Source organism: Paramormyrops kingsleyae, chromosome 23 (assembly GCF_048594095.1).
Source record: "Paramormyrops kingsleyae isolate MSU_618 chromosome 23, PKINGS_0.4, whole genome shotgun sequence".
Lineage (NCBI taxonomy): Eukaryota > Metazoa > Chordata > Actinopteri > Osteoglossiformes > Mormyridae > Paramormyrops > Paramormyrops kingsleyae.
Window position 1 is genome coordinate 21,422,121 of NC_132819.1, and position 11,809 is coordinate 21,433,929.

Here is an 11,809-nt window from a genome sequence, read left to right on the forward strand (position 1 = left end):
CGATTTATATTTTTCACAACCGCGTCCAAAGATTTACAGATATCGAATACTGCAGCAATCGAATATTCTAGGCAAACGAAAATACGATTTAAAACGTATTACTTCGCAGTTTCCATGACGGCAATCACGCCCATTAATAAATATGCGTATTTAAGTACCGTATAGAAATATTAAGCAGCAAAAGGCTCTTTTTGAAAAGCGTGGGGAGGATTTTTTTTTTATTATTTTTACTAATTTATAACACTTCCATGTACACATTTTTGTACAAGATACTTCACATTCTATAGTGGACAAGTACTGTACAGCAAAGAATCTTTAATAAATAAATGACAGTTTGTACAAAAAAACAAACAAAAAAATGGTGGCATGCTTTAAGAAAAAAAAAATTAAAAAGCAAAACAAAACCCTTAGTCATTTGTTCACACCTGGCGGGGAGGGGGGGGGGTTAATTTCCGCAACTTGCTCCGAGCAGTAAAAGCTTTGGCACAATACAAAAAAAAAAAAAAAAAAGTCGAGTACATCTTTAAAAGGCGGCATTTAGAACAGAAATACAACGGGAGTGAGCAGGTTTGTAAAAGGGGCGGTTTAAGAGCTGGTGTAGAAGGCGTAGTAACCCACACCTTTGGGGTTGTCCTTGTTATACTCATCGGAGGTCAGGTCCTCGCATTTGATCGTCGGCGAGTTCTCTGTGCTCGAATTGCTGGGCGACATCCTCCTCCGCTTACACACCATGGAGTAGACGCCCGAGTCCACAGAGTCCAGGGATTTCAGGGAGTGGGGGGTGTCCAGCCACGGGGAGGTGCCGCTGCCACTGCTGCTACTCTCCTCCCGGGCCTTGTCCTTGCCAGAGAGTGGGTCTTCGGGGAAGCTGGGGGGGCTGGGCCGGGGGGACCAGGGCAGGCTGGTGGCCACCTTGCGCTGGTAAGGGCCCCTGGAGCCCCAACCAGCAGCCATGGAGGCAAACGTGGGATCCGGGTAATAGCCGAGGGCGTGAGAGGTCTGGAGCGGCAGCGGTTTGATGCCGTATGGCAGCAGGCCTCCCGCTGAATAGTCCCCCTCGTACGGGAGGTCCAGCTTACCGGCGCCGCCCTGCTGGACAGGGCCCACGAACCAGCGCTGTGTGGCGGCCGCTGCTCCGTCCTCGGCCTGTGGCGACAGGAGGCCGTTGGTCTGTGGCACAGCCCGCTCACCATTATAGAAGCGGTTCTGGGGCAGGTTGTTGACAAACTGGTCTTGGAAGAAGGGTTGCATGGCATACCGGGCCCCCGGTACAATCTGGTGGGAGCGTGGCGAATCGGTGGGTGACGGGGTTAGCCTATCGGTCTCTGGAGCTGTGTACATCCTGAGGAGAGGACCAGGCATGGCTCACTGACAACAAGGCCTGCAATATCACCCAGCTGTATGTAGGCCTGCAATATCACCCAGCTGTATGTCTGTGTGACACCCTCACGCATGTGCGTATTAAACACAACAAAATGTACTTACGAGTCATAATTGTCTCTGAAGCCTTTAGCAAAAGGGTTGTGATCAATTTTCAGCTGTGTGATCTGCAAAATTATGAAAAAAAAAAATGCTTAGACAACCACATGCCAGAAGTCATCATAGACAAGCATCTAAATGCTGAACGTGTTATCTTTTGAAAAGTACATGTGTCCTGTCCTCTTACATCAGTGTTCTGATAGGCTGTGACAGCGATGAACTGGTTTTCCGGGAAGGTGAAAGTCTGGGTTTTTGCCTCGTTGTTTATGTCCTCCACCCCGTCCTCGCTGACCTCGACAATGTGCAGTCTGGGCTGATATTTATGTAGAGACTGGAGGACGATCATCTGCAACGAAATCAAACACACAATGCGTCAATGTCGAGCACTACGGGAGATGACGGTGTGACAGTTTGAGGCTTTCCGAGCGCTACTGCTTTTCTCACCTGCGTGTTGTTGTTATTTGCGCCTTTGTTGTTAGTCAGTTTCAGTTTGCCGAATGAGATTTCTTGCCGCATCCAGTGCGCTCCGGTGTTTGGGGATTCCGGGTGGACGTACATTTTATTACCTTTAGGAGGGGGAAAAGGTGTCTATTTTTATTTTATCATAAGTTGCGGCAGGATATTTTCCATTTATGAAAATATCAGGAAAATATGCTGAAAGCAAAAGTTAATCAACCAAACAATTAGTCTACCACAAATGAGACAATTCTGAAACTCGTGTTTAAACAGTCGCATTATTATGTCTGTATTTTCATCGAGCAGATCGAAAATAAAACCTACACTATTTTCGTTTACAGCTGACGGAATCGTTTTAAATGTCTTTGACAATTTCAATTAGTCTAATTTAAACGATGCTAAATTTACGATAAATTACGAGGCGGAAATTACTCGAGATGGTAGATTTTCAGTTAAAATATAAATGTATTATTTCCCTATAATTAAATTACCTACAAAAAAACGCTACTTAAATTTTAAATGTTATTACTATACCAAGAAGAATCGTATAGGATGCTTGCAAAACATAAATTGAATTATAAAAACGTGGATTATCAAAGCATAATGATGTTGCCAACGATAAAGTATCTTTGAAAATTACATAATTCAATCTGACATAGTTTGCACGATTTCCTATTCGTGGTTGCGTTAAAAGACAGAACTTACGAATGACGTAGAACTAAGAAGGCTTCGGGAAACTCGCCCGTTTTAATTATTACTTTGGTTCTTTTTTGTTGTTGCAGGTTTTACATGGACACCGCAGACTCATTAATTATAAGCTACCGTTTTCCAAATAAACATGACCACGAAATATCTGCATAGACCAATAACTGTGTATTATCTGTAGCATTTTCATTAGAATTTCTTTGCTAGCTATTTCGATTTCATCACTAGGCAGGCGAAACTGATGTTTTATAGTTGTCATCAGGGCACAAAAAGAAAACGCAACATTCAAAATCGACCAGTCCGAATGTCCCACGTTCACCATCTTTGTCTATTTCCAACAGTACTCTCAGTTCACGGGACGGCAACTTACGATGACCAGTAATTTCTTGCGTCTCGTGCAAGTTTATTATATATCTTTCTGAGGTACCATTTTACAATAAGGCTCCTTTTTGCCACTTGTAAATGGTAGTAACTCATCAATAAAATAAAACTATTATAACTTGTTTAAAATAGTCTATTAATAATTTACAAAGTGTTACAAACTAATTAATAACAAGCTTATAAACCATTAATCTGGAGCAGTCTTTCTGATACATTTGCGCATTCGTACCTTGCATGTTGTTATCGGCCTTTCCACACGTCACCCATTTGCCGCCCTGGAAGCGCCAGTGGTTCGGGTCGGCCAGCACGACCTCCACAAACACGTTGTAATGTGCAGAAGGGTTCAGTCCGGTGATGTTGAAGCTCAGAAACGGGAACATGCGTCTGTCGACGGCAACAAACACGCCAGTTTAGTCAAACACCGCCTGGGATTTCTTACGCAACAAGGAGCTTAAAATAATTGAGTGGCACTGCGGCATTGTGGGAATTTTACACTTAAATACAATCATGAAAATGGTTCATATGTATAATTAAAATACTTCATACAGTGTACACCCTGTATTTGCACTTGTACGTGTCCTAGAAATATGCTATTTAAAAATATGTGCCGATTAATTGTCATGAAATTGCGTTCCCATATTCAGCTTTAGGATGCACTTATTCATATTTAGGAGGCAAAGCAACCTAATTTTTAAATTTTATTTTTATGGCATGTCGGTTTATCAAATTATTGGATGTGATTATGTATATGTAGCAAGAGAACTAATTGTACACTAATAAACTAACACGTCTCATTTAACAAATTTATACAGATTTTCGTCTTGCAATGCGCACATGCAAATGCAAAAACGCATTGTTTATCTAGTTCCGCAGCAGAAAAAAAACAATGTGGTTCGCGTACCTGCCCTGCTTGGTGATGATCATCTCGGTCTGATGCCGGTGAAACTTGAGCCACAACGGCCGATTGCAGAGGTAGACTTGCGCTCGAGTTCCGGCTCCAGCCGCCGGAATAGGCACTGATGCGATCCCCGAACTTGTACCCGGGTAAGAGGGATAAAGACAACCGGGACCTTGCCCGAACTGGTATCCGGCGCCGAACTGGCTTCGCGAGGCGCAAACGGCAGAGGAGAAGCCCGTCGGTGGCAGCACAGATCCATAGTGGAGCGATGTGGAGTACCGGGATCCATTTGACCCTGGATAAACTGTTCCAGTCTGAGCAGCGTAAGGGAAGAGAGAACACGGATTCGCCACATCAGAGGCCGTCTGAGAGGAGGAGAGGAAATACCTGTCAGAACCAAGTTCATCTATATTGTAACGGCGCCCGTTGGACAGGTCATCTTCACCGATGACCGCAGAGCTTTTTCTTCCGTCCGGAGCGGTTTTAGTCCCAGTGAACGTGTCACTTTCTCCTTCGTTCAGCATGTCGTTAACCCCGCTGCTTAAGTACTTTTTGGGACCGTTCCCGGGATGAGATTCTGTCCGAGAAATCTCCTGAAATTCTAAAGGGTCCGATCCCGGACTACTGCTGCTGTTGTTGTTATTATTACTTTCTGATGACAGATTGTAAAACGGCTTGGGTAAATTGATAGCGGAGCTGGGTAAAACTGGCTCTCCTAACTGCATAGTTTGATTAAAAAATATTTTTTTTAAAAAATCAGATGCCGCAGTTAGAAAACTTCCAGAAAACTACGAAGACGAGAAGGATGCCGCTAGTCTGGGTATCTCTCCGCCGTGTGTGAGCGTCCTTGATGCGGCCGAAGGCTGATCCTCTCAGCCACACCTCCCGGTTTCCAGGGCTGCTGCTCTCTGCAAGTGATAAAAATGTTTCGGTGCCCTTATATACGATCATCTTATTCACACTCCCAATGTGCTGCGAACTTCGGGGGAGGGGCTTTTCGGTATCCATGGCATTACCTCTTCAGCTTTCTGTGCCTATTGGCTGAACGTGTCGACAATAATTTAATTGGATGTTAACAAGTTCCTCTGTTGAACAGACTAACATTTAAAATTTGTTTTTAGGAATGCTTAAAAATGATCTATTCTTTTTATATCAGATAAAAAAACAAACATGTAATTTACATAGCAAATAATAGTAATAGGCCTACATTCAAATAATTTAAACACACATACAAAACTATTAATAATAACTATTTACAATATAATTTTTCGAGAAAACTGAGTATGACAGAATATTAAGCAGACCCGAATTAAACACTCAGCGTGTCAGCATTAGTGCTAATTTCGGCCGCCGCACTTTCACGGGCGAATTCGCGATGAGACCGTGTCTAATTTTTAAACATTTCGAGGCAAGCGGTCGCCGCTGAAATGGTGTCTATTTGCACCATCCGCGTTGGTTTCAGTAGCGAGTCTCCACCGCATTAGCGGCAAACTGGTTTCCCATTAGCGGCCCGTTACTGGGTCTTTATCTTAGACACGTGCGCCGGGCGCCGAGGTTGCCCCGCTTGGCTCGCTAATTAACCGAGGAATGTGCTCAGTTATTCAGCAAGCTCCTCTTTGTCTTATCCGAGTTAAAAAAAAAAAAAGTTGCTGACAACTATAACAGAAAAATACGCCTGAAGCGCTCATTTTAATTAAATTAGCCACATCTACAACTAAAATAAACACATTTACTCGAGAATAAAATTGCAACAACAGAGAAAACGGTATTAAATAGGTCATACAAATTTACCTCTAATTTACCAGAAAAAAATCTACATGGATAATGCCAATGAGATTATTTTGTATAATTTACTGACAATTAATTTTGCATTTTTAAACTAAAGATAACTCACGGACGGCTGCTTTATTTACGGCAAAGACACGAGCTGATTGAATATGATGAAAGCGTGAGTAATTCGCTTTGAAAACCTGTCGCCTGCGGGCTTTCACTTTTCTTACCTCACAAAAGGTGTCTTAAGTGCTGTTTTGTTGAAGTTTTCCATCGGCCCTTATTTGACTGTGCAGCGCAATATCCAAACGGAGTGATGCACGCATCTGTTCTTTCAAATTCACAAAAAAAATAAGGAAAGAGACGGGTTCATACATGCAATTTAGTATTAATAAAAAGAACATTTATTTAAGACTTGTGTAACATAAAAACCAGGCAAGGCATTATACTAAGGTCCGCGTGCAATTGGAATTAAAATTGTGTGTGTGCGTGTGTGTGTGTGTGTGCGTGCGTGCGATATCCACCACAGTAATCATAATTGTGGAATTGTGTTAAAATGCCGTTTTGAAAAAATCTTGTAGCATATCTGTATTGATCAAGACTTGAACGCATTAGAATTCAATAGGCCAACTATACCTGACTGAACTTGAAGTAATCACCAACCAGTTTTATTGTTAATAACCTATGTGATTCGGTGCTCTTATCCGGATAACCTGCTAGTTGTACGAGAGGAGACCCGCGGATTTAAATCCCCTCGGAGCGCCGCTCTCCAAGCGGACGGAAAACTGCCAATTATTTTTCCGTCTGATGGAGCCGGTGATATAGCAAGAAGAGACAGCTCTGCTAGGAGACACAACATTATTAAAACTGCTAATATACACGCACGCCGGTGATACAGAGCTACTGCATGCATCATTTTTAATGTGTCGGGTCAGGACAAGACAACAAAATGCCCAGGGCTGCCACTATGAGTCAAGGAACGCGATGGACGCCGGCATTGTAGCCCCTGCAGAAAGAAGCAGGTCACCTGTTTTCCACGAACTAGCAAGTTTATAAATGTATAGTTGTGGGTTGTCCCTTTTCACATATCGAAAAAAAGTGTCAAGTTCGAAAACAATATAGTAAAACCACGCGTTAAAAGCTTTAAGCACCACGTATTATACGGTTGATATGTCATAAAAAGGAAAAGTATATAAATTGTTTTAATTGTATGCGAGTTTTGAATAGTATCGTTCTTAGCGTGAATAAGTAACGGGATAATACCAAATATCAATTCTGAGCTAAGTAAAACGGGGGTCTCTGTCATTTTGCTGCGTGATATTCAGAGATAAAGAGGGTGAAATAGAGAAAAATCTTCAAATTAAAACTATATTTCATACTGCATGTTTGAACATGAACTGTTTAGCATTTATCTCGGCACGATTACAACAGTGTTTAATATCTTTAATACATTTTATATGCCTAATATAGAATTATATTGTCTAAAATATCTTTGTAAAATTTGCAAATAAACGGATTTTATGTAAGACATCTACACAAATTACGTTAATGTCCTGCACTTTCTAGGGAGATGAGGCACGTAGTTTTGCGTTTTTCCAGCCACCGTTTAAATATATAATTTCTCTTTCTTGCGTCACGTGTATATCGCCTACTGTATAATAGCGACAATACAGTCTAAGCAATAGGCGCAGTGAGTCATTGAAGCCGTTTGAAAGAAACGTTTGAAAAATATCTGAGACTTACAGTTTACGTGACAGGTGCTACGAAAGAGATATTTATTCACTTAACTGTTGCATGCTTCCCGGTGACTTGGAAACGCCCCACGTTGTGTTCAGAGAGGGGCCTCGCCGTGTAAAATTCGATATTACTATTACAGTCATCTGTCTTGTCTCCCGTCATTGAGTCGTTTCTTCACGTGCCTATATACATATTGTACTAAGCGGCGCAGCAGTTAAGGAAGTTGCCTTACGAAAAAAAATGCGGCCGGCCTTAAGTCCCGGGACGGGCCTTAGATTTTCATGCTCTTGCAAGTTATAAGTTTTAAGTTCTTAAGTGAAACATAATTGTTGTTTATATTGAGAAATAAATGAATAAATAGGAGAGACATCTGCTTTGTAGTAGTTATTATAATATAAAAACCTTGGCAAAAATTATAGATCAATTAGAGAACAGGCTTACTGTTAATGGATCAAAGAGCAGTGACAATCCAGTTGTTTCTGATCTACCTCAGTTTAGTAACTGGACACCATGTTGCGCTGTGGCGCCTAAGCTCCGCCCACCGCTGAGAACACCAGCCTGTGGAGTCCTCACCTCATCAGTGACTGTCGGGTGGCGGGAGTATAAGGGGTGTATTCTGTCTAGTTCCTTTACCATTCATTTTCATCCAGAGTGACTGTTATACCCTTTTCATACCAGCGTTGTTCATGAATGCAACAGGCAGGCCCTTCCTCAGGGTCTCACACTGAAAATCCAAGAGCCTCCAGCCAGTCTTTATACCCCCCCCCCCCTTCTCATACCTGAGCAAAGGAGGGGGAAAGAAGCAAGGAGGAACCTTAAACAGTTGAGAAATTACTTTTTTGGCTCCTGCATCCTCCTGCTCTCCTTCTAAATTGCTTTATCAGTCTCCCCCAATCTGCGAAGACAATGCCGTGTCCAGCAGAGAGTTTTCCAATACGGAACAAGCTACAATCTGCTTCTGCGGGGTGTGTAAACCTCACACAACCCACACTTACATCCTAACAGACCGAAAAATCAGGAGATCAAAGCCGGACTGGCGAGACAGCGCAGAAGATTCGTTCCACATGGTTTGTGCACGTTGCGGAGCGAGTGTGCGTGTGCTGAGCGAGCTGTGCATGTGCGGAGCGAGCTGCGGGGCTGAGCTAGCTGTGCGTGTGCTGAGCGAGCTGTGGGGCTGAGCTAGCTGTGCATGTGCGGAGCGAGCTGTGCGTGTGCTGAGCGAGCTGTGCGTGTGCGGAGCGAGCTGCGGGGCTGAGCGAGCTGTGCATGTGCTGAGCGAGCTGTGCATGTGCGGAGCGAGCTGTGCGTGTGCTGAGCGAGCTGCGGGGCTGAGGAGGAATCTGAGGGAAACTGGCCTAGGAAAGACAGTGAAAATCTGGATGACAGCGCACAGATGCAGCAAGATTGTCTGCTGGTGTTAAGAGGAAATAAACGTCTGGTCATGTGGCAGCTGGGGGGGCAGGGCGAAAGGCCACACGGCATTGGGCTGGGGGCCGCTCCTCTCGGACTCGCCAGGACCCTATTGTCTGAGCAATTTTCTGTCCCTGAAGGAAAGGCCATGATGCAAGGCTACACTGTTTTCCAGAAATTGTTTTTTTTCCTTAACCCTCTTCCCCACCCATTAACAAATATCCCATAAACCCTTTGCATGTGTGTGTGTGGGGGGGGGGGGTGGGGGGGGGGTGGTTATGACATTTCTATTGGGTGGGGCCTTGACACTAGTAAGAGAATGGGGGTTTAAAAAAAAAAAACAGGATAACTCGAAATCAATACTTTGCTTTTAGACTGGTTGGGGTGAATCCGCCAGGAACGGTCTAATGTTCTTTCTTTAAATCTCAGAGGCTTTGGTGAAAGTGACAGGACAGCTTGACTGCACCCCGGAATGAGACCTTTCACATCAGATAAGGAAACCCGGCTCAGGCAGCGACACGACGCCCCCAGACGCGGGAGACTGATTTTGTGCAGCCCGGTATTACCGCAGCGCCCATTCATAAGCAGGCGTCCCAGAGTACTTTGGAGTGGAATCTAGGGAGGCTTGAGTTAAATTATCATGTTCAAAAAAGCAAACAACTTAACGGGTAAAACCTTCTGTTCAGAAAGCTTTTATCGCTGGCAGGAATGCATACATATTTTCAGTGTGTTAAACGATTTTAGTACATTACAGTAAAAAAAAAACGGCAAATATAAATAACAACATGATAAAGGAACTGTAGCTGCTTCAGGAAACATCATTGGAACAGATGACACTTACAAACTTCAGCCTCCCCATTTATTCAGCTACTCAGGGGGTAGGGTGTTCTAGATCCGTCCACTCTGAGCAGGGAGCTGAGACCTCATCCAAAGGAAAGTTGCATATGTAATAACGAGACCAGTGAGCAGGCATAGCAAAGCCGCCAGTCAGGGCCCCAAATATTACAGAGAGGCGTGCAATATCTGATTCCAAACCAACAAGTATATGAGGAGAGTATTTACAACACAGTGCAAGGTGATCGATCGAATCAATTTAATATTCAAGGTCAATTTTGGGATCTATTCGGTTTCGGCCCAACGCGAACGGTAATGAGAATCAACAGATACAACAAATAATGTGCATTCAACGCCCGAAAGACCGGAAATCCGTGTCTGTGGTTTTATACCAAAAGTAATTGAGAAAAGACGGGAAATAGCGCACTAGCGTCTATTATTATTGATAACATGAGATACTGGAAAGGGATATTGGAAAGGGTTACTTTTATAAAATTACGAATTTCTAGTTATCGAAAAATGCCGTTAAGAAATATTAAACCGTCGTGCATGACACATAAAGTAAAATTTTTGCAGAAGCATAAGTGAAATATTTTAGGAAACCGCAAAAATCACTGCACTTGTTTTGCATTTAAAATAATCTTTCGAGTTATTTCTAATATATTTTAGGATAAGGGGACAAAATTGAAACTTACAAAAAAAAGAAAGTAAGCCAGCGTTTCATATAATATAATCGTGTAATTGAGATTTTTGATTATAAGAGAAAATCCTCAAATGGCTTCACATCAGGTCGCAACTAAACGGTAAAGCGGTGGCATTTAAAAACGGGATTAGACTATTAATTTCACAGGCGCAAACAAAGCCGGGGAGCAGCATAGAGACCGGCCTTCGGCGAGATGTCACTTCGCGCTCCTAAACAGGCACGAGATGCGACAGTAAAATTTCATTGCGCCCCAAGCAGCGATGTTTTACGGCGCGCTACTGCACTCCCCCCTTAAACACCCAAAGCTACCAAAACTGGCGGGGTGATTGCAGGGGCAAACGCGCACGACGCTGCTCTGCCTCCGCCTTTAAGGTCACTTGAAAAGCCTTAAAATTTTAACTTGTTGCGGTTACTCAGCGGATAGGGTCTAAGTGAGCGTCGCTTCACAGGAAAATGTCTTAACCTAACCGTTTTATAGAGGCCGCTGTTATATGATGTTTAAACTAGTGTTTATTAACTTTTACTGCAGTGAAAATACAACTGACAACTGAAAGCGTCCTTTCAACCATTTTATAGACAGCGGCAGGATAAGGATGTCTGTAGTAGCCTATAACACACATGACAGCTATATATGTACACACACACACACACACACACACACAAACATACACACACACACACACACAAACATACACACACACATACATATATACGTCGGTTTTGAAAATGTTATTGTCGTACAATTGGGGATTCTCTCGACTGACACACGAATTTGTTCACAGCCAATTGACAATTAATTTTTTCAGCTAATGGCTCATGGGTACAAAAATGAGCTGAAGAAGAGTAGATGTTTTCAGCCTTGAAAACCCAAAAGATGTTTAGGCAGGACAGCAAAATAAAAGTGATTTATACCGCACCCGTACGTAGATTAATCCCAAATGAGGCTCAAGTTAACATCCTTCCGTAAAAAAGGTTCCTATCATGACCTATCAGCATGTTACCTGACCACCCATAAAAGACTCAGTGTGCTTAGGGTGACCTTCGACTGGCTCCTGCTGAGGGCAGGCATGACAGGGGCAAGGGAAGTCCCGGCATATTGTTGTCAGAGGAGAAGATCAGCAGTGCACATGAAAGAACAGCATTCCAGGGTTTTATGAGGCAAAGCCGACAGCCGCCTCGCGTCTGGATTCATGTACCGCACCGCAAGGATTAATCACGCCGTCTCATTAGTGCAACAGCGAGAGTGGGATGCAGCGAAAACGGACCGTCCCGGCTGAAAACCACGCCCACGTCCCGCCAGACCACGCCCAGCCCCGCCCCCCTCCGGCCCCGCGCCTCTGAAAATGAGAGAGGTGAGATACTCCAGTAGCTCACACCGGTCACGGATCACAAAAAAGACCCCGTTTTCCGTTCCAGACAGCCACTCAAACTCTGAC

General features: G+C 43.6%; 1 protein-coding gene across 3 annotated transcripts; it reads right to left on the reverse strand.

The window, feature by feature from the left end:
• Positions 1 to 205: 205 nt before the first annotated feature.
• Positions 206 to 7,888, reverse strand: LOC111848251 (eomesodermin-like). 3 transcript variants are annotated; one of them, XM_072705678.1, is made up of 8 exons: positions 7,868 to 7,888; positions 5,920 to 6,015; positions 3,923 to 4,827; positions 3,251 to 3,405; positions 1,924 to 2,045; positions 1,667 to 1,825; positions 1,486 to 1,547; positions 206 to 1,342 (listed from the first exon to the last, which is right to left on the reverse strand). In XM_072705678.1, exons 3-8 carry the CDS (start codon positions 4,642 to 4,644, stop codon positions 586 to 588), a joined length of 1,977 nt encoding a protein of 658 aa, XP_072561779.1. In that variant the 5' UTR covers positions 4,645 to 4,827; positions 5,920 to 6,015; positions 7,868 to 7,888; the 3' UTR covers positions 206 to 585. The 3 variants fall into 3 exon arrangements, with proteins under 3 accessions (XP_072561779.1, XP_023675859.1, XP_023675858.1); XM_023820091.2 differs by having other exon boundaries at positions 7,478 to 7,882; XM_023820090.2 differs by lacking the exon at positions 7,868 to 7,888 and adding an exon at positions 6,326 to 7,061.
• Positions 7,889 to 11,809: the final 3,921 nt, after the last annotated feature.

Excerpts from the sequence above, each read along its gene's own strand:
- LOC111848251 (XM_072705678.1), bottom strand. The coding sequence starts at position 4,644 with ATGCAGTTAGGAGAGCCAGTTTTACCCAGCTCCGCTATCAATTTACCC. Across the intron at positions 1,548-1,666 it reads CAGCCTATCAGAACACTGAT|ATCACACAGCTGAAAATTGA; the intron begins GTAAGAGGACAG and ends ATAATTTTGCAG. Across the intron at positions 1,343-1,485 it reads TTCAGAGACAATTATGACTC|GATGTACACAGCTCCAGAGA; the intron begins GTAAGTACATTT and ends TCCTCTCCTCAG.